We start from the raw sequence: 22,508 nt of genomic DNA, 5'->3' as shown, positions 1-22,508 counted from the left end.
TGTGTGAGGGAGTACGTGATAACAGTAATAGATTACACTTATTTATTGAGCTAGGCAGCAGGTAAAATTTGAAGATTCAAAATGCAAAACTTCCAAAGGTTTGGAAATGTTGTAGATAGTTGAGAGACCAAACTAATTTGAACTTCAAATAGGGGACATGAAAATAGCACTTATTCATTCATTGCTAGTCAGTTCTTTTTTCTTCCAGGCCAGCAAAAAGGTAGCTTTTCATGCAAATAGCACTCGCTGTGCTTTTCTGTTAATATTTCTGAAAAACCTCTGAGACAGTTTGCACCTAGAGGTTATTTAGTGGCTATGTCAATGAGTCCTTAGCTCAGTTTGCAGTGGTAATGGCAAACTTAGTCAGATTGAGGTACAAAACTGCTAAACCAAAACTGAAGTGCTTTGAGTATTCATTTAGAAGTCTATATTAACAATATACTTTTGAAGTAGTCTTGGTGTCTATGCAAATATGTATAGATACCGTTGACAAGTAAAGACTAATGCTAAATTCACTCTTAAGCCACTCCTCTTCTTCATTCCATTAGACATCCTATAGGATGATTTAATTTCAAATGTTTCAGAGTATGAAAACATTTTGTTGCTTACAGTGCTTTCTGTACATGCTGTAGATTCTGAAGTTCCGTTAGCTTGTAAATAATTAAATATACAAAATAACTGCTAAATATGCTGAATAATGTACTAAATAATTATAAGTTCATTCCATGTCTCCTTCACGTTTTTGAATAAGGTGAACGTAGGTAAAAGCTGTCCGATGTTCTGTGTCCTGTTGCCAAAACTTGATCTTGTAGTTCTTTACAGTTGAATTTTTCCTTATTAAATGCTTTGCCAGAACACACTGCTAGACTTGATTTCATTTATCTTGAGGTGGGCTTGAGAGAAAGATTGGAGTTGTATTACTTTAAATTTGTTTTAGTATCATTTTATATTAAATACCTACATTTTCACTTTAATATCTTTTATTCATTGCAGAACACAGGACAGTGATTTTTTTTTCTTTTCTTTTAATTTCTGAGGAAAAGAGAGCTACAGTCAACTTCTTTGCACTAGGCTTACTCTTTTTTCAAAACTTTAACAACACTTTCCTCTGTTACAGTTCTTGAGTTTACTGTGTGTGTATAGAGAGAAATAAACTGGAAATCCTGTCTCTGAGGATTGGAATTTAGTGTAGTTTTAGATGGAAAACAAAATATTTTAGCATACACTTGCCAGTTAAGCTTTTAAAAGGACTTTCCATGGGGTGCAACTTCTGAAATAATGCAGAGTTTCTAAAGAGGTTTCCATGTGAGAGAGAGAGAGAGAGATATGCCACAGTCGACTTGCTTTTAGTTTATAAGCTGCTGGAGTGAAAATCAGTATCTTGGCCTGATCAACTGTAGATTGTAGAAAAGTTGTACTTAGTTTGAAATGATGGGTTTCAGTGAAGTCTTGTGGCCTGTGATATGTTCTGCTGGTGGGTTCTCAAGTTTTTCTCATGTTTCTATGTGTTACATGGGAAACGTTAAACATTTTGGTTTACTCCCGCTCCTCCCCCCTCCCCGGCCCGGCCAAGTTCTTGCACACTTGATTAGCACTAATGTATAGTAACATTGTAAAATGACTGGAAAGAGTCTCAGAAACTGAATTTAAACCCACTTTTGTTTAAAAGTTACAGTCTACTTAAAAATTATTCATACAGAAATTTAATATTAATTACTGTATGATGAATGATAAAATGAGATATTGATACTCCAGGATCAGACTAATTTTATTATTAGAACATAAAAAATAGTTTCTGCTTTAGGATTTTTGTGAATACTTTTTTCTAGTTAATGAGTGCTTAAAAAGTGTGTGATACAGCTATAACTATCGATATTGAAGGTACCTGAGATTTGGTGGAGTTATCCTTATAAATACATGGATGAGCTGCCTTTAATGTTTATGAAGAGGCTTGACTTGCCCTTCGTTGAGGTTGAAAGAGCAATATTGGTTTGAGAACCATATTTTCTTTAAAAGGAGAAGAGACAGGAATTAATGAGCTTGAAAATTTCAAAAATAGAGGCAAATTGTATTTATTGCTGGAAACTATTAAATTTAAATTGACTGTGTGCCCTGAAGACTTTGGTATACGTAGATTCCTTTTGTTTTACTATCTGAAAATAAGTGTGTTCTCTTTCTCTCTCTTTATATATGTGTGTATATATATACACCCCTTCCTCCACCCCCCCCCCCATGTTGCCCCAGTGGTATGTGCACAGGTGAACAAATTTATGAGCTGGGTTTTTTGTTTTGTTGTTTTTTTTCTTTAAATTATAGCAAGCAGAAACTATGTAATATAAGTCCTTAATATTTTCAATGCATACTTTCAGAAGTAAACCACCTTTGTCATGCATTTGGAAGGGGCCAAGGTAATACTGTTAGAAAACGAACTTACCAGTAAAAGGTTTCAAAATGCTTTTTTACAAGGGTAAAGATACTGACCTGATGGATTGCCTTAATGTATTCCAGAGTGTGTTTAAGAAGGATTTAGGAAGTTAACTTATCCAGTTATTGTGTTGTGGACTGTATTAAAGATGTATTTTAGTAAAATGGATGCATATCAAAGTTGAGTAAAGAATACTGAGTAGTGAGAGTGCTCAAAAAAAGTTATTAAAAAAATTTAAGTCACTTTTCATTTACTGCTGGTCTACATAGTATATGTAAAACACACACTCAGAAGTGAAGTGATTACCTTTCTAACATACCTGAATTGTTTTTCTTAAAAAAATAAAAAAGTTAACAAAATTGTTACAAAAACATAACACATTTTTATTTCAAATGGTTGTCTTCAGGTAGCAGCTATGCTTACATTTTTCAAATTTCCTCATAGCGTAAAATACACTGTGATCTGATTACAGTGTCTAGTTTAGAAGTCTAGATAATAAATAAGAGTTTTTTAATTAAGAAAAAATGAAAATGTATTTAATTGTATGTCAACATTGGATCCCATGGAAAAATGCACACATCTGTATTTAACCTAGTTAAACTATAAATGACTGTGGAACATCTGGAGTTAGTGAAAGTGATGAAGGATAGAGCACTGTCAGTATCTTTGTTACAGTAGGGGCTACTGTATAGTTCTTGCTTATTAATCCAATCCTGGTTCCTCCATTAGGTTTGAATTATAGAACCATGTGCTAAATAAAAAAGTGAGGAAAGGGTGAAAGAAGACCAACAATTTGCAGAGTTGAATTTAGTTGTAGTCTTCTGGCACACTGCACCTCCCGTTCAGTACCCTGGTGACAGACAGCCAGGCTGTGTTCTGAGCTGCTCTCATTAAATGCACTAGGCTTGAATTTCTTAAAATTGTTTTGGCATTTGGGATTAAAAAAATAATTTTCTTTGTTCTTATTTAGTGAAATGTTTTATGATAATAATTTTCCATATAAGTTGTGCACTCAGCAATATTGGTTTGATTATAGAAGTAGCCTAATGTACTACTTATTATGAATGAAGGAAAATAGTTGTGACTTTTCTGTTAATGTTTTTTTAACAATCTGACACTTATAAAATGACGGGATTGGCTGAAGTTATCCATTCATGTGAATTTTTTCTTAAAGTCTCTACAGAAAATTAGCAATTACTGAAACTTTTAATTGTTAAATGTATTGGGTTTTTTATTATTATTGAGTGTTAGTATAGGGTATTAATGGTTCTTCTTCAAATATTCAAGCTTTTTCTTGCTGACTTTAGTCAAGCAAAACTTGTCTTCATTGGGAATTTTGCTGACTAAAGACTATGTAATTGCCCAGTAATTAATGTAGTTAAAAGATATCGCTCTACAAGTAGTTTACTCTTTGGAACCTGAATGTTCTGCCTGTTTACTCAGTGTTGCCAGAAGGGATCACTTCTGCATAGTAATTTTTGGATAAATTTCAGTGGTTCTCTTTAAAAAGTGCTGGTTTCAAAAGCTATTAAGCTCTATGATATATAAGGTCCATGTTAACTTAAATAATTCCATGAATTCTCAAGTATATTAGATACAAGTTCACTATATACATATATAAATAAATAAATGTCCACTGTAGTTTGTTATTATTTTGTCTTGTATATGTATTCAACATGCATGGTAGCTTTATACTTTAGGATGAATATCTCTTAGGCATACATTTATTTCCAGTTTAACAAAGGTCTTGGAGGATATACACAATTGTGATTTAAAATAAATTACATGAGAGAAAGAACAATTAGTTTCCATTAGACTGGAAAGATGTGAAGCATTTTGAATTAGGCACACTGTCATGGATGGATGCTTGTCAGCATATATTGCCCATACTTCATGAACTTTGTGCATTAAATTTATTCTGCATTTTAGCTGTGAGGCAATGTATGTTTTATGAATTATCTGGGGGTTTTGTGTGTGCGTGCTAATGTAATGTGGCGATGGATATCCTTACTCCTCTAGTACCATGTTGCCATCAATGCCATCATTGCTGCAAAGAGAAGTACTGTAGAAGGCAGAGGCATTTTGAAGGTGATCAATGTCTGTGTAGTGGCACAACAGATTATGTTGGTTTTGCTATTTCTGAAAGGATCTGCTTGCTAAGCCTTGTTATATGATGATATTTTAACTGCTAATGGAATTGAGGAGAAGTTGTACACATCTTGGAAAAGAAAATTGTTGGGTTTGTGCTTCTAGGGCATGCCTGGCATGCTCCCTGCCTAGCTTTGTAGGCTAGCTAAGGAGACAAAATTGGATTACAGAATGGGTGGAGAATCTGGCTGGTATCATGTTGTCTGTTTGTTTGGGTGTGGGGGGAGTTTAACTCCTCTTGAATGAGAAATAATTTTTGCTTAATTGTTAACTGATGAGTAATATTCTTGATATCAATGCCCTCATCACATACTTGGTACTTAAATTACTTAAATGTCCTGGTAACTTGCTGGATGCGGGACCTCTTAGGAAATGTCTTCCTCTTTCTGAAATGGGTATGATAGTGCCTATCCATCTTTGTCAAAAGCTTTGGGGCTAGAGAAGAAGAGTATTCTAGAAATGCATAGTAGGTATAAAGAATCAACTTGTAGGAAGAAATTATTTTAAAGCATTGTGTTCTGACTGAAAAGGAAAGGACTTAAGTGTTCAGCCCTAATCCTATCTTCATTCTAGCCTGGTCTGTGATCTCTGCTCCCAGCTTCTTCATCATACTACAAAGGCATCAATGACAATCAACCTTTTCCATGAGTAGTAAGTATATTTTTCTTGATTGCAACAGAGAACATACAGTTATGATGGTATCCTTTTGGTCAAGGGTCATGTGATAAAAGTGTTGTGTTACATGCTTAGGAGTAGACCAAAATGAAGAAGAAAAAAGGAAGATAATGTACATAGACATTCTGGCAGCAATGTTATCTGTTGGAAAGCAAATCAGTGTTTTTGTTTTACTTGTTTAAGGGTTGGGAGTTGGACAATGTGAAACCTTTCCAGTTTGCTTCATAAGAGTCATACGAAAATGAATTTAAAAACACATCTTGGGTTGCTTCTCCATGAATTGAACCTTCTCTTTAGGAGAGTATGAAAAATCAAATTCATCTGCTTGATGTGTGAACAAAAAGTCATCAAGTCTTTTCAACTATTCGTAAAGGGAGAAAAAGGTGCAGTGATGATGCATCCTTCTTTCTGTGTGGGAGGGAATACCTGGTCTTTTCTGCTTCTAACTGTATATCCAGAACTTGCAAAACAATGGATTAAAAACTTTTTAAAATGACCAGTCATGTTTTATTTCATAGAACCTGAATTTCCAGTAGGTGGTTTGTGTGGAAGGAAGGGGGAAGAATGTTGTTACAGTTATTTAAGGTGTTCTGTTTCAAGACTAGCAACTGAGACATGTAAAATCACGAAGACTTGGAAATCTGAGACATAATTCTTATTCTTTTTCATAATATCATCTCATGTCACAGAAATATGTTAATATCTTTTTCTTGCCTCAGATTAGTACCGTGTCCCTATGAGAAGTATGGTACTTCCCAAGTTTGGAGGAAGCTGGGGGAAGGAGTTTTATTAATTGGAAAAGTGAGTCTTCCTGTCTATTAGGAGACATACAATAACAATAAAGCAATGCTATTTATTTTTATTTAGTATAGTTGGTATCACATCCTGTTGTGCATAATAGAGTTACACATAACAGAGTGCTAGTGTTTGGGTTTTTTTAATGTATCCATGGTCACCTGTCAGCTTTTCTAACATAAAGATAGAATATTATGTAAACTCTGACATTTTGCAGTGTTTGCAAACTGTCTATATACAATTAAAGGAAAACAATATCCTTTTCATACTGTTTAAGGTTTACTGAGTATCCTTTACATTTGGACCTTTACTATTTTACTTTATTTTTAATTAAGAGAAAAAGCCTCATTTTAACTACATATCAAGGTGATCTACTGAATTTTTAAGCTTTATTTTTTTTTACGTGAAGGATTCATTTTCTGGTGGAAGTAGTGTTGGTTTTTAGAATCAGTGATTCACTCAGCACTAAGTTTTCCTAGGTAGTGCATCATGCCAGAAATCTAGTATTACCCTGTTTCTTGTGTTTTTAAAAATGATTTTTTTTCTATAAAGGATATATTCCTTCTTAATATGTAAGGACTTGAGCACTCCTCTCTTATTAGCATTAATGACATTTATTTGTACAAGTTACCACACATCCATATGAGCATGTATTCAGAGACTTATGTTTTTGTTTGACATGTTGCTATATTAAATTGTATTTCTATGATGCTCTAACTGTTACTAAGATTGTGTCAAACCTTTTATTTTTGGATATCTAATTATGTGACAAAGTTCCCTTGAGGTAGAACTTGGTGGTTTTTACTCTTCGAAAGCTTTTCCCTTCATCATACAGACACCTCTTTCTAAGTTCTAGAAAACACATTAGTGTGATTTGGGAGTAAAAAGAATTGATTGCATTTAGGAACACTGGATATTAACAGAAAAGAATAGAGAAGCAGAAATATTTCAAACATTTGTCTGAGTTCTTGAAGCTTAATAATATTTTAAGTGGAAATGCATTTGAAATACCTATGATCCTTCTATTTTACTTTTAACCCCTCTGTTTCTTAAGTTTATCAATCATGGACTATAGAAAAAAGACAACTATTTGTCCTAGTATTCCCACACCCTTAACAGTGGATGTTTCTACACCATTAATTTCTTTGCTTCTAAGTAAAAAGATTGTGTTACATGAATAAGCACTTTACAAAAACTAAGCATATAGTTGGAATGCCCAGTTGCATGACCTGTCTGGAACTGATATCTAGCTCTTCTCTTGCGAGAGAAGCACTAAATAGTAAAGTGCTGTTATCTTTCAAGGCCAAGAGGAAGATACAGACTGAGACTACTAAGACTGGCTCAAAAAGCCATTCTGTCATTATGAAACATTAGGCTTTCTGAAAAAAAGAATTGCTATTTGTGGATGGCTTATCATATTCACAGTGAAATCATGCAATTTAATGACTTTTAGGGAGGGTTTTGAACAAATTAATGAATTAACTAAGTTTTCTATTACTTCCAGAGAAGAAACATCCCTATGCAATTTTTCTTCCTTGTCAAGATTTTTTTTCTTAATGCTAAGTTTACCTCAGCCTTCTTTAAGAAACATCTCTGAGTACAGAGATTTATGTAAAACATTTTTTCTTTGAACTCATGATGAAAATATTAGGGTTTTGCTACTTTTGTCCCTTCTATAACAGTGAAGATTTCTAGAGGTACTCTTTCTCTTTCATGCTTCTCTCTTGAAGTTGGTTCATTTGTCATTAGCAAACCCAATCCTAAAATGATCCTGGACAGATATTGGTAGTTATTAGTACAGTTCAACTGAAGAACAATCTCAAAGGTGGATTCACTTTTTTATAGCCTCTGCTTCTATGATTCTGGATTTTTTTTTTTTTTTTTTTAAACTATACTATTCTGGATAAAACTGAAAGCAATGAATCATAGACCATGCATGGAAGGGACATCTGGAGGTTTTCTAGTCCTCTGCTTAAAGCAGGTCTGGTTAGAGCAGGTGGTTCAGAGCCCTGTCCAGTTGAGTTCTGAATATCTTCAGGGATGAAGAGTCCGCAATGGCTGTGGGCAGCCTGTTCCAATATCTGGTCAGAATTTTCATCATTCTGACTTTTGTCCTATGGATCTTGTCCTAATCCCCATGCAACTCTGAGAACAGCCTGGCTCTGTCTTTTAGAGGATTGTGTCCAATTTTATGGTCTCTAGTATAATAAGAATACTTTAAAAATGAGAGTTAGTTTTTAGCCTACTGTGGTCACTTTTGCTCATGTATTTGCAGGGCCATTGGTTTCTGTCTTTGTGACCTAGTTAGTGGATAACAAGTCACACTTTCCTTACCTTTTTTTTTTTTTTGTAGAGTACAAACTAATTTCCAGGGCTTCTGATTATTATTATTCTGAATAAGGGTTACAGAGATTGTTGATCTGGGCTTGGATGTTGATTAATTACAGATATATTGTATTGCCTAGCTGTACATAACAGAAATGTTAATTCCAGTTTAATTCAAGCTACTTTTTGAGGTTTTTTTGGGGGGTGGATGGGGAGAAGGCTTGGTGAGGGGAGAGGTTTTTCTTCCAGAAAGCACGATATGTTTGAATTGTATCAGCTTTGTCAGACTTCTCACAGCAGTTTATGTACATTTTGTAAAAGTGTGTGGCTTTTGAAGTAAAAAAGATATTTGTGATAGAGAAAGTTTATAGAGGGTTATTAGAGAAATTTAAAAATGAGTTAACTGTGTGATTATTTTTATAGTGAAACAAAAACTAGTCTTTCCATGTTCTGGCCACAAGAAACCAATTATGTGAAGACTGAAGACCTTGGAAGGATTTTCTATAAAATCTTGAGTTACTGAAGTTGAAGTTGTTAGAATTAACTCTTGAGAAAGTGTCTATAGATTCTGGAGACAAAGAAATAAGCTGAATAATAAGGCAATATGATACTTCTGCGGGAGTTGATAAGGTTTTTTTATTTGAACTCATCTTTGAATATTTAGAATGAAAAAGTTGGTATTTTCTAAGTGGAAAATTCTTAAAGTTGGGAGAAGCTGACAAGGAATTATGGGCAAAAATGTAAAAAAAGATCCTCAGTCAAGAACTAAATGAGTAATTATAGTAACATGTTAGTAGGTAACCCCCTGGAATTAAATCCACATTTGTCTTGTTAGAGATTAGTTTTTTGGTTTTGCCCCGCCCCCCCCCCCCCCCCCCCAGCCATGGATAGATGTCAGTGACCAAGACATTTGGAAGCCAAAGTATACAGACCTTTTCTCTCTTTAGCCTTTTAATTGAAAATACATGCTAAAAGTACCTCTATGATACTTGCAAAGTCTTTTCTTCTGAATGATGCTATCCTCTGAGTACTTATGGTTATGCATGGAATCCCCATGCGGTCCATGGGTTGTGGTCTGGTATAGAGAAAAAAAATGGTACATGCATGTGGTAGATCTCTACCTCAGGAAATACTCTGAAGTCAACCTTGGCAGTTATTTCTGAATCACAAGCAGAGCAGTATTTTAGATGTTGGCCTAAGGTTTGCACCATTTTATTGATCTAGGAGAAAGCACTTCTCTCCCAATTTATATTAATTCTTTCCTATACATAAATGCAATTTTACATATGTGATTTTACATATATGTAGAGTTCAGAACAATGAGTGAAAGTCATGAAGTTTCTATCTAATATTGCACCTTTTTTCCCCACTAGTACTTTCTTTTGCTCACAGTCTATACCCTTTTGGTTTTTGTCACTCACAGAATAGTATTCTAAATTACTTCAGTGCACCATACCTTTTACAACTACATTTCTTAATAGCTTTTCAGAGATCGGAATTCACAGAACATGGTTTTGGTAGTTTTCTGATGTTAGTTTCTTCTAGGATATTTCTGAAGAATTGCCTGTTCTTGAATGCATTTTTCACACAAGGCTGTGGTGGCTTTTTCTCTGCTGTGTCTTAGGTGAATTTGAAAACCAATACCTGCCTTCTCTGTAGGAGCTATCAGAGTCCCTTTTCTTCTTGTGGGTAAAAATGGAACTCTCGCTTTCTTTTTTTTGTGAAGCTGTATCTGACCTAGGGAAGTGAAATGGACCTGGCGTTTGCACTTTATTGCTTTTCCTGATTTAAGCACTGTTTAAAAAGCCAAAAGTGTATGCTGAAGAAGAGGACCCACAAGCTCTAAACCACAAATTTTTGTGGAATTGATTTTGCAGATTATCTTAATACCTATTTTTGTGGAGTTTCAGAGATTTTTTTTTTGCTCATATTAGCTCAGTACCTTTTAGATGAGAATGAATTGTAAAGAATACTTTTATTCTAATTTCTTTAATAAGGACTATATCCAACTAAAGAAGAGGTTTTGTTTTGTTTGTGATTTCATGCAGTTGTTGAAAATTTTGCTACCCTTATAATGCTTATAAAAGGTATATTTATTGGTGTTTAATCATATGCTGTGGTTCGTTGTTCTTCTAAAAATGCTTTTTTTTAAATAAAGGTCGAAGTGAAAACTCTTGCAGATTGCATAAGATGTTCTTGTTACGTGAAACTGATACAAATGCTACAGTTTTGCTGCTACTGTTTTATTACATATGGCACTGTTACATGTAAGTAGTGTTATTCAAAATTATTCGTGAAGCTAGGTATGAAATTTCATATTATAGGATATAGAATCTTAAATGCTTCGTACAGGATCTGGATCTTTTGGCCCATGGGGTGTCTCCTGAGAAAAGGACTAAGAGGTAAAAAAAAAAAATATTGTTATTGGTTGGGTTTTTTGGGGGGGAGGGGGACAGGTGGGGAGTGGTGGTGTTTTGTTTTGGTTTTAGTTCTTAAATTCACTGTAGGAATTGATAGGAAAGTTTTAGCTATTGACTTTTATTTTACATACCCTTATTTTGTGTAAATCAATCCTTGACTTTTATTGTCACACTCCTTAATCTGCTGTTCTCATCTCTAAGCATTGAAACTTTCTGGAGACTCTTCAGAATAAATGGATAAATTAATAGATGACCACTGTGAATGGGAAAAGAAAATATCTGGGTATCTGCTCTAGTGTTTGTCTGCTGTCACCTTGTTAGACTGGAGTACTTGCAGATATTCTAAACTTGACTGTATGTGGCCTTAAACTGCCTAATATAGTGTCTAAGGTGGCCTTGCTTTCAGGTGGGGTTGCATCAGGTGTCCTCCTGAGATGCTTCCCAAATTAAATTTATTCTGTGATTCCTTGAATATATTCAATTGTATTGGTTTACTTGGGCTGTGGAAAAGAACTGGTTACAAAGGGCCAGACTTGCATTTTTCTTTAAAAGTCCCATGGATTTCAGTTGAATCAATTGTAATATAAGCAACTGCCACTGTAAAATAGGTGATGTTTAGCATCTGCTTGCCTTTTTTTTTTTTTTTTTTTATTGAAAAGGTGTTTTATTTACTAAGTGTTTATTAAGTCAGTATTGGGATTGACATGAACCAGCTTCACTTCCCAGGAGAAGATTGCTGTGATGTTCTGTGTTGTCATCTTTTTTCATTTTCCCTGTAACCTTGCAGTCTCTTCCTTTAATATGTGATTGGGCATGCTTCTGTTGTGTGTTCAAATACAGGTGCTAACTGTCATACTATTGTGCCTTTTATTATGGGGCTGATATGCATACTGCTTCATGGTAGGGATTTCTTACAGGCCCGCTGTATGACTAAATACACACTGTAACATGATGGAGAACATAGGCATTTTGGTGATGCCTGATTTTCACTATCTCGTGATAGGGGTAGAGCATACAGCCCTTGAACAACTTTGTATGGGGTGGTATTGTCTGTTTGATTGAAAGAGAAAAGGGCAGTTGTTTCAGTGAAGCAGCAAAATACTTTTGTTTCGGTCTCAGCCTTGCATCTTAGATATTAGAGGTTCTCAGTCCCCTCATCTAACCACCTTCTTTAACAACTGGCATGTACAGACAGACATAAGTTTGTATACCTACAGGGTTTTAGATGTTCTACTTCAAGAAAAAAAAATACTGTAGGCTTTTTTTTTTTCTGATGTAGCATGAAAAAAGTTTGCATCTCTTAATATAGAGAGATGTGGATGCTTATATGCATTTGGCAACAGTTCATTGGTTCGAATAATATTAAACAATACTTTCCAAAGTAGTTAATTTTCTCCTTTTTCTTAAAATTTTGAAGCTGTGTTTGCCTTGTATTGTGGTTAAAAATGAGTTAAAAAAACCTCCCCAAACAACCCAAACCAAAAATTGAGAATCATAACCCCCCACACCTTTCTAAAAGTAGAAAATTTAATTGAATTTCCAAATTTATTTGTGCATTTCATTCTCTGAAAAGATAAAAAGCTTGTATTTCTATTTTTTCTTAAAATGTCTTCCTAATGTTCACCTTTGGTTCTATCTAGAAGTCTTACAGATATCTTATTAAAAAATTATAGCTTATCCAAGATTCATTAATGAGCACTCAAAGCAGCATTTTTCTTAATAGTCCAAGAATTTCGAGTATCTCTGAGGAAATAATTAGCCTAATTTCTTCTTATATAACTAACGTATTGTATTTTTGGCACAAGCTCTTAATTTCTTATGGAAGTCTTGTGTTAATTTTTTACTTCCAAGATTTATTTTTTTTTTAATTATGTTATTACTACGGCAGTCTAGTTTTCCAAATTGTAAGGCAGTCCTAAATTTCCCTCTGGTCTCATGTCCTCATGGTCTTGTGATATTAGCCCCTGCTCAATTGTATACTTTCCTTGTTAGATACAGATGATAAATACTGAAAATGTAATGCAGAATTTGGGAGCTGTTAAGAACTTTCCTGTTAAAACCAATACAGAATACTCTTTTTCTGTAACAAGACTGTGAACTCTATTCATTAAATAACAAACCACTAAGTGAATGTTAACCACATGAATCATGCTATCTTTGTAGGAAATTTTTCCATTCAATTTTACTGTATAGTCAGCTGCTTTAATAAGGAAAAGAAAAAAAAAAAAGTCTGCAGAGGCTTTTCATCACAAACAAGATATTGCTATGAGGCAAATGACAGAATTGAAAGTTACAAAAATAAAATACTAAAAGGATTGAACTTTCCGTTGATTTGAAGGATTGAGAATTACTGCATCGTGTTGTTTCATTCTTTTTGAAGAAAGAAATGAAAGTCGCCTGCATTTCAGTACCTTGTTACAGCTACCATTTTTAGAAATTCATACCTGACAGATATGCTAGAAGAATTTAGCCTTACTCCTAGGAAGAGAAGTTAGAATTCCTCAAATTAAAATAAAAATAAAAAAATCTGCCAGTAGCCATTGTTTCATTTTTGTTTTGACAGTGGTCTTTGGTAATGTTTATGTTGTTTTTCATGCAACTGAATTCCTGGCCATAGTAAATAAAAAGTATTCCTCTGTTTATGGTCTAAGTGGTAGTAAACAGGTTACTTTTAGTGCTGAGATCCCAAGCAGGAGTGAAGTGAGAATTATTTTTTTTGGAAAATTTTACAGATGCTCTAAATTTATTTTAGTTTACATTATGCTGTACATTCATATTCTGGTCTTTCTTGGGCTATATATTCTTTGGGATATTTGTATTCTGTAATCAAAAATTTCTAATTAATGACTTAGTGGCTACTCTAAGTTGTTAAGATGCCACATGCCTTTCCTGCAGCTATAATTGGTATAGATCAGGAGAAAAATTTTTATCAGCTGGGTAAAAAGAAGAAAGTTAGTTCCTGTTTTAAAATTGCTGAGAGGTGCTTGGAGTTTTGACAGAAGAGCCATGAGGAAAAGTGCATGTGAGCTGGTTAGAACTTAGTGATACAGAAGTTCATCATCTGTTCTGCTCTTTATCACAAAGGTATTGCTGTATATATGCTTTCTAAAGAACTACTTTTTATTCTATTTTATTGGTTTTTTGTGTTTTTTTTTACTCTCATACTTATTTTGGATAGGCTTTTTGGAGCCTGCAGTTTCGGCCAAAGATTTATTCTTCAAATAATGCGGTCTATGTTATGTCCGGTGAAGAAACAGCTAATAAGCCTGTCCTAGATTGAACACATTGAATGAGTCATTTAGTAAGCATAAACATGCAAGTAAAACCGATACGTTGTCATAGGTAGGGGTTAACCACTGGCAGTGTTTGCCAGAAATACAAATGCAGCAGCCCCGCCCTCAGCCAGTTCCACACATACTGTTCTGACAAAACAAACAGCAATATGCTTTGTCAGTTGTTCCTTTAAAATGTACAAAATTCTGCAAGTTAGCTACTTACTCAAAATTACAGGCCAGGTAATATATTGTCCAGTTGAATATAACTGGCAAAATTAGTTGTCTTTATTACTGAGGCAAATTTATGTTTGATTCATCAAGTAAGATAGATCAGGACTTGATTAATTTGAATCCTTACTAACCAAAGGTAGACTTTTAAGTGAATGAAGAATCCTTCTTAATTCACTGTTTGGTCTCTCTACCACTTTTGCCTTTTGGATATGAAGAATAATGGGATTTCTGGTGGGATTACAACAGTCCTCCACCTAACAGTTGGAACGGGAAAAGGGGCTTTTTTCCCAGCTTACATTTTTCTGTCTTATTCCTTGTGAATGGCTCCTGATCTTCCTATATGTAAAAACATGATTTTGGTATGTCTGTTAGGTAAGTGCAATTCACAAAGTTCTCATGATCTATATTAAGCTGATGGTCAGGCTTTGGTGACTGCATTTTGTGTAGGAAAGCTTGCAAGCATCTCAAATATGCACAGCTGTCTGTGTTTGAAGGTGTTCATTGTGCATTGTTATCAGTTGTAGATAAGGAAGTCTTGAGCAACCTGATCTGAATGCTCTGCTTTGAGCAGGAGCTTGGATTGTATGACCTGCTGGTCTGAATTCTGGCCTAAATTATTGTATGATTTGATGACTATAAACTTGTTGATAAAATCTACTGAAAACGCAGTGGCTTACATATTCATGATCCATGAAAAGTTTCCTTCTTTTCACAGGACTGAGACTGGAGACCTTCTTAAGCCTTTTAGGACATGACTGTCTTGAGAACTGTAATGTTTTGGAAATGGCCTGGGCTGGATGACCTACTGTGTCTTTTCCAACCATAATTTCTATGAATCTGTAATTTTGAGGTTGACTTCTTGTTGCCCAATTTTACAGTTACTTAATTCCAGTATCAGGCATATTTTAAGCGACCACATTTAGTCATGGTAAGACTGTGTGGGTTGTTTTGTTTTTTTGTGTTATTTTTTAAATCCTTCTGCAGATTGTCAGCACTTAATGTATTCTTTCCTATTCTGGTGCCACAAATAATGTTCCTAGTCTGTGAGGAAAGAAAAGTCTGATTACCCATTTTGGAATAGATGATGGATTAAAAATGCTGCTCCCAAAATTGTTGCAGCTCTGTGTGAGGTGTTAGGCTAGTTCTGCTGTTTGTTTATACCAGAAATGCATTTCCATCACCAGAATAAGGGGTGGAATTGAGAAATTGTGTATTTGGTCATATTTTCAGCATTGTTATCAATAAGTTTATAATGAATTATTCAAACATTTTTTAGAGCTAAATGCATGTGTACTTTTGAGGGCTATGAAAGACTCCTAATTAAAAATAGGCTTGATTAATATTTTTTTTTTTTTAAACAGTTCTTAAAACACTGGTGTGGCTCTGTTCCCTTCTCCTTGTAGAAAGCACCCTTTTTATGCAAGAAGAAACATCTTTTTGGAAAGACGTCTCCTATTAAGAGCTTTTGCACTAACACTTTTTGGAAAGTACACCTCAGCCTTTGAGTTTTTGAAGTGCACTATGTCAGCATCCCTCAGGACTTAATCCATGCTTTCTATCCTAATTTGCTTCCTGCTTACTTGTGATACATGCCAAGTTTGCCAGCTTCATTCTGATGTTTGCTGTAGGCAAAATAAAAAAACAAAACAAAACCACAAAGCATGTAAACAAATCAGGATTTCTTTTTGATGGATTAAAAACTTAGTTTTGTCTTTTAAAACAGAGGTGCGTGTACATGTGTGAATATATATTATACATAGACAAATAGCAAACAGTCCTTCCTAGCTGGTTGAGAATCACTTAGCCTAGAATTCCTGTGGGATCTCTGATGAACTGGAAATTGGAGGATTAGCAGTTAGGTGTGAAAACACTATTGATACTACTGAGATTTGCTTGGAGTCTGTTTCTCTTTTATTCCATTTAAATGATGTGTGGGATAACTCGTACATTAATCATGCTGTTACAGCCATGGAATGTCTGTGTTAAAATTTGTAAAGTAAGGTAATCTTAGGTCAAAATAGTCTTGTGATTATTACCAGACTTACGAGAACTGTGTACGAAATGTAATAACAAAGATGATGGATTCAACAATAGGTTGTTTTCCATTTTTTTGTTCTGCCCTACATCCTTATTCTCTATCAAAAGTTACTTCTCTTTTGTGTTTACATAGGTTCTTATAAACTTTCTTGTAGGCGTTTATGTTGCATTCCTGGAAATCCTAGCTAGTATTTGACACACATTTTGCCTACAGAGGCTTCTGTCCTTTACTGCCTCACGTCAGTGCTGCATTTGATGATAAATGAAAGTAGCTAATCACTTCATAGAACATTATTTTTCATATTTTATAGATATTTGTTTGCCTTTTTTAACTTTAAAAAAAAGCCTCTCCATTTTAGTGTGCCTTTCCAAAATTGCTTTAACTCCTGTTGCACTCCTTTGAACTTGTTCCAGTTTGTCTTTTTAAAACACAGTGCTGAATATGGAATGTACTTTCTCCAGTTGAGACATAACCAGTTCTGAGATGAGGAGAATAATGTCTCTTGCTCTTCAGGGAGAAAATCTGCTGTGGTCTTTTGAAGTAATGACTGTGGTCCTTTGAAATAACTCTGAGTAGAGCCTGTAGGACATGTTGATGTGGTACATAGTGTATAGATAAAATAGCTCTTTGCTTCTCTAAAGCCTCTCTTTCTCCAACTGACTGCTCTGATTGCTAATTGAATGCTACATTTTGCAGTACCTATATGAATCACCAGTCTCTTTTGGATGGCGTTTAATAGTAGGTAGCGTGAATACGTTGACATTCTCAGTTGTTTGCACATTGCTGTGTGCTTCATCAGTGGTGTTCTACCTATACAACTTCCATTGCTGTCGTTTATGTTTGCATGTGTTGGTTTTTTTGAGTTATATATTAAAGCTCTGAATGTTAATGGAATGCATGAATATTTGACCGGTTAAGGTTAACATCAATGGGAAAAATACCCAACTACCTTCTTTCTCAAAAAATAGAACAGCACAAAACCCAACCAACACAAACCCAACAAAACCCCTTGTAGTCCCTAAAAAGATATTTAGTTCTTATACCACACGTGAATATTGAACAATGCTCTTTAATTTAATTAAATCTGTCTGCTTACATTGTGGTAGTGCTGATTTAAACTAAGTTCATGAATAAGAAGTTGGAAATTAATTTGTTAAAATTTGGAAGATGTGTGTTTGAATTGAACTCTTTGTTGATAGTGATTTTCAGCAGTAGATATAAACTGAAAGTGTCCCCTTCTGATGTTTTAATACTTTAATTTGGAGATTTCCTCCACACCCTTGGAATTCTAATGTTTCTGAGCATGTGCTTTCACCATAATAAAAGTTTCTCCAGCCTATGGTCTATTTTAACTGAAGTCAATTAACTCTGCAAACATTTGACATTCTATAAAGACCCTAAGGGTTTTTTGGATCATCCTTCATTCATGTATCAGAATGATACTTTTTTTTTTAATACATATTATACCCTTCTTTGAACAGCCATATATATCTTGAGTTACTTTCATTAGCTGAGTAACTTATTCTGCATTTTTGTAAAAGGAACTGCAGTTTAAATATAAATATATCAAAATGCCACAGAATTCAGGGCTACAACTCAAAAATGCTGATCAGTTTGTAAAATCTAAATCAGCCCCTCCATGAAACCTAGGGAAGGACCTCTGTGGTAGCAGAAAAATTTCCAGAAATTCACCACAGTCTTTTTCTAAGTTGCAGTTTGTGCTGATGTTGCCAGACAGCTAAGAAGAGATGGGAAAAGCAGGAAATCTTTTTGGATTTAATCACAGTGCTGATTTGGAAAAGCAACTTAACAATGGAAAATATTTTTATATTTTAAATCATAAACACAAAACTATGAAGTACATGGTAGACCGTGATTGCATTAAATTGGATTGTCTTCATTACTAATGAAGAAAATTATTCATTTTGGAATCTGATGGTCAGAAGCCCTACTGCCTGGACTTTTTTTTTCTTCTTTTTTTTAATGTATATCCAGACTAGGTTATTTGCTGTTTTCAGTACTATTTTTCTGAGGTACTGGGGACTTGACTGCTATACTTGAGAGCAATAGATATAGCTTTTAAAGTACCATCTTTCTGTTTTCCTACCTTGGAAAGCTTTTTCTACATTCTTGCTTTCAAAAGATGTTTGACAATATTGATAGACAGTGCTTACCCTTTCCCTTGAAGATATTAAAATTCCATCGTGCAATATCCAATTTTTTCATTTATCTCTATCAATAAAAAAGTGCTTTTTAAGAGAGATCTTGCAGTTCTAGCCCTTGCATCCTCTATGTGAAAAGGTTCTTATTTAGGTCACTTGATCTTTTGTAGAACTTGTAAATTAGGAAGACTTCGGGTAACCTATGGAGATGGGTACTTGGATGAAAGACTGAATGCTCATTTCTAAATGAGAACATGATGAGGTTATGAAGAGTACATAGATGAGCTAGGTAGCAGTTGTATCCAAGTGAAAGTGTCTACTCATCTGTCATGTAACTGAAGTACAAGTACATGAGTCATTTTGTCTTTTGACTCCTAGCTGATCATAAAATCAGCATATTTCTCTTATGAGACTGGCCAATGAAATATACCCATTTTCCTGCAGTGTAGAGCATTGTATTACTTCATACTGCTGGGCTTTTAGGGTTTGACCACAGTGACTTGTTCTACTCGAGTCCGTCCTTTAAAACTAACACCATACCCTTGGTTTTACAAAGTTTTTATTGCTATTTTATGTGTAAATGGGATATAATAATTTAGTGGTTTTGTTTTTGTTTTTAGATCAGGATTTCTGCTATACTCTAGTACCAGTTGAAAGATGGATGATGATGACTTTGGAGGATTTGAGGTATGTTATTTGGATGACTTAATTTTGAAATTTAACTATTTTCAACTATTTATGTAGAAATTTATAGCATTTTATAAAATATGTAACAATAATTTTCTTCATGTTTCTAGGCAGCAGAGAGTTATGAGTTTGGAAATGGTGAAAAGCAGACTACATCCCCTGCTATTGCCTGGGCAGCATTTCCTACAGGTATTGATAAAATCACTATAAAAATTCTTAATAATGCATTGCTGTCCTTCTGTATTCACTGTAAATATTAGTACCCGGAAGGGTGTATGTACACAGTAAAAGAATAGGCGGCAGTGAAAACCTAGCATCAGAATGTTCCTGAGTAATTATTTTGGGAAGCTGCACTTCTCGAAGTTAAACTTCCTTGAGGAATGAAAGTGAAGTACAGTTTATCCAGTTAAAAGGCTGATTGGCATCTCATGGGAAGAAGAAACAGAGCTTCTTCGCTCAAAGGATATTCTTATTTTTGAGTATGGAATGTCTGTTTCAAATGATGGGAAAACATACAAGAAGTAAACTTAAAAATAGGACTTGAACATGTTGCTTCCTCCATTAGATTTCTTTGACTGCAATAAAGTCTTTTAGTTGCTTTGGGGGAGAGGGGGAAATGATCTTTTTTTACTTAAGCAGTTTTTAAAGTTAGAAAATATATTACACATCCTTTATCTCAAGCAGAAGCTGAAACATTGTGGAGCTACTTCTATTAATTTGTACAAATGCCTGGTGCCTGTCTGGATATTAAGAAATTAAAAAAAAGCTCATTGATAATGGATAAACGTACAATATCAGTAGAACTAAAAGATTAAGGAGGTGTTACTGATTGGCACTTGATTTTGTTGTGGGGAATTTAGTCTAGATTTCACTGCTTTCACAAAAAGAAACATCACTTTAGCAGCATTAAGAAAAAAAATGCCACATTTTATTCTTTGTTCAGGAACTAAAGTTTTCTGCCTGTTGTTATACTATTATGCTGAATAAATTATGCAAATTATAGTTTTAAAAATGAGACAGGGGTTTCTCTCATGAGCTCTCCATAAATCATGTTCTTCAGATGTTTTTATTTATTTCTGTCACTACTGGCTTTCATCTGTTGTAGAATAATTAGTTGTTGTGGTTTAACCCTGCAGGCTGCTAAATGTCACACAGCTGTTTGCTCACTTGCCCGCAGGGGGATGGGGGAGAGAATCGGAAAAAAGGTAAAACTCATGGATTGAGAAAAAGACAGTTTAACAGGACAGAAAAGGAAGGGAAAATAATAATAATGATAAAAGAATATACAAAACAAGTGATGCGCAATGGAATTACTCACCACCTGCTGCCTGATGCCCAGCCAGTCCCCAAGCAGTGGGCCTCCACCCCCTGGCCAACTCCCCCCAGTTTTATTGTTCAGCATGACGTCATATGGTCTGGAACATCTCTTGGGTCAGTTAGGCTCAGCTGTCCCAGCTGTGTCCCCTCCCAACTTCTTGCGCACCCCCAGCCTCCTCGATAGCAGGGCAGTATGAGAAGCTGAAAAGTTCTTGAATTAGTATAAGCACTGCTCAGCAACAGCTAAAATGTCAGTGCGTTATCAACATTATTCTCATCCTAAATCCAAAACACAGCACTGTACCAGCTATTAGGAGGAAAATTAACTCTGTCCCAGCCAAAACAGGGCAATTTGTCATTGAAATAAAGGAAAACAAATAATAAGGAAACTGTGTTTTCCCAGATAACTTTATTATTCATCTTGTCATTTTGACTGTGACTGAAAAATACTGCTTAAATTCATTAGCATGTTTGAATGTGTTTAATTAAATCCAATATAGCTGTGCAGCATTTATCTCATGAAGTCTAATTTAAATCTAGTACGGTGTGTAGAATTTAAATGATTTATAAGTAACACAAATTTTTGGTATGATTTGTGACACAGAAGTCTTAACATAGGTTATACCAAGGTATTTTAAGTATTTCAAAACTAAAAGAAAACCTCTTTCATTCAGAATATTTTATTGCTGTAAAATCTTTATGTGACTTTTTCATGCAAATATTACTGTGAATAAATTAACTTATTGCAAGAGGCAAGATTTTTAATAGGATCGATCAAAATGCTTGTTAAGCATCGACTTGTAAGTTAATGCTTTTAGTAACATAAATACTTGATTTTCCTGCCCAATAAGTTGTTCTTGTCTTACCCTAGAAATCTGTCCTTTGGTAAGGTTGGCTGAAAAAGTCAGAAATTCAAATGTATTACGGTGCCATTGAGATGATTTTGATAAATTTGGAGTGTGATACCATTATATATACACCCTAGATTTGCTGAACTTTATGGAGGAGTATGTTACTCATCAATTTCCTGCATATCTGATGTTTGTAAATATAAAAAGTTATAAAACAAAACACTGAAACCTGTTGCAGTATTTCTTAGTGTGCAGGAAGAAATCAGAAATTATTTCTAAGGCTCTAGCGTTGATTACAGTGAGCAATTTTGCCCTTGAAATTTAACTTGGGCTTCTTTCTGTCTTTTTGAACATTGATTTCACTTTTTCAATAGACATACAGTATGATAAAACGTTTATTGGTATGTGCAAGTAGTCTTTTTCTAAATAGTACTTCAAATCAGAAAATGTTTCTTAATTGTGATTGCTGGTTCAGGAAGGGAGAGAAATAAGAATTTGTACAGCAGAAATATTACACCATTCTTTCCCCTTCACCATGACAGTTCCCAGAGAGCATGCACCTCTTTCTGTTAGGCTTTTCTATCAGTGTCACCTAATATGAAAACACTGGTTTTATTCTAAATGGTAAAAGCAAGAACAAATTTATTTTTTATGTCTCATGGTTGCAAGTTTGAATTAGAACGCATTATACCGAGTGCTATATAAACAAGGAAATGGAGAGTAGGGCTGGTCCAAAGACCTTAGCTCTGTGAGAAAGTATGCATTATGAATATGAAGGAATGAGCAAGCAGTAAAAGAATACTAATGTGCATTTGTGCAGTCCTGTTACTTAGATGTCTTTACTACTACTGTTAGGAAATTCCAAAGATTTACCTGTTGTCTTGGGTCTATTCCTTCTGATTGTTTGACTGAGGTAGAGACAAGTAGTCCTTCTTACTTAGTGTTATTATATATGTGATGGATTTCCTTTTTTCTTTCCAGTCTTAAGATGAGGAAGTACTGAAAAGAATTGCTACTGTATGCCCAATGCCTGGACTTTGGAGAGATGTGAGGGAACTAATTAAACATCAGTGTTTTCTTAGCTTGGAATCAGTAAATATATTTGTAAAGTTGAAAAATAGGAAAATCTATTTAAAAACAAACAACAAAACTCTTTGGT

The 22,508-nt window shown here is 34.5% G+C and overlaps 1 protein-coding gene across 8 annotated transcripts in view; it reads left to right on the top strand.

Moving 5' to 3' along the window:
- The window catches only part of CCDC91 (coiled-coil domain containing 91), a 159,649-nt gene that overhangs the window by 8,794 nt on the left and 128,347 nt on the right, over positions 1-22,508 (top strand). For 5 of the 8 annotated variants that reach the window (XM_069806818.1, XM_069806819.1, XM_069806824.1 and 2 more), the window contains exons 2-3: positions 19,115-19,181; positions 19,292-19,370. In XM_069806818.1, the coding sequence (XP_069662919.1) occupies positions 19,152-19,181; positions 19,292-19,370 (109 nt within the window). In that variant the 5' untranslated portion in view covers positions 19,115-19,151. Of the gene's footprint in view, positions 1-16,906; positions 16,932-19,114; positions 19,182-19,291; positions 19,371-22,508 lie in introns of those variants that run through there. The other 3 variants (XM_069806822.1, XM_069806821.1, XM_069806820.1) reach the window with 2 other exon arrangements.

The sequence above is a fragment of the Haliaeetus albicilla genome, chromosome 19 (genome assembly GCF_947461875.1).
Source record: "Haliaeetus albicilla chromosome 19, bHalAlb1.1, whole genome shotgun sequence".
NCBI classification, from domain to species: domain Eukaryota; kingdom Metazoa; phylum Chordata; class Aves; order Accipitriformes; family Accipitridae; genus Haliaeetus; species Haliaeetus albicilla.
This window is presented reverse-complemented; position numbering and strand designations above follow the sequence as displayed.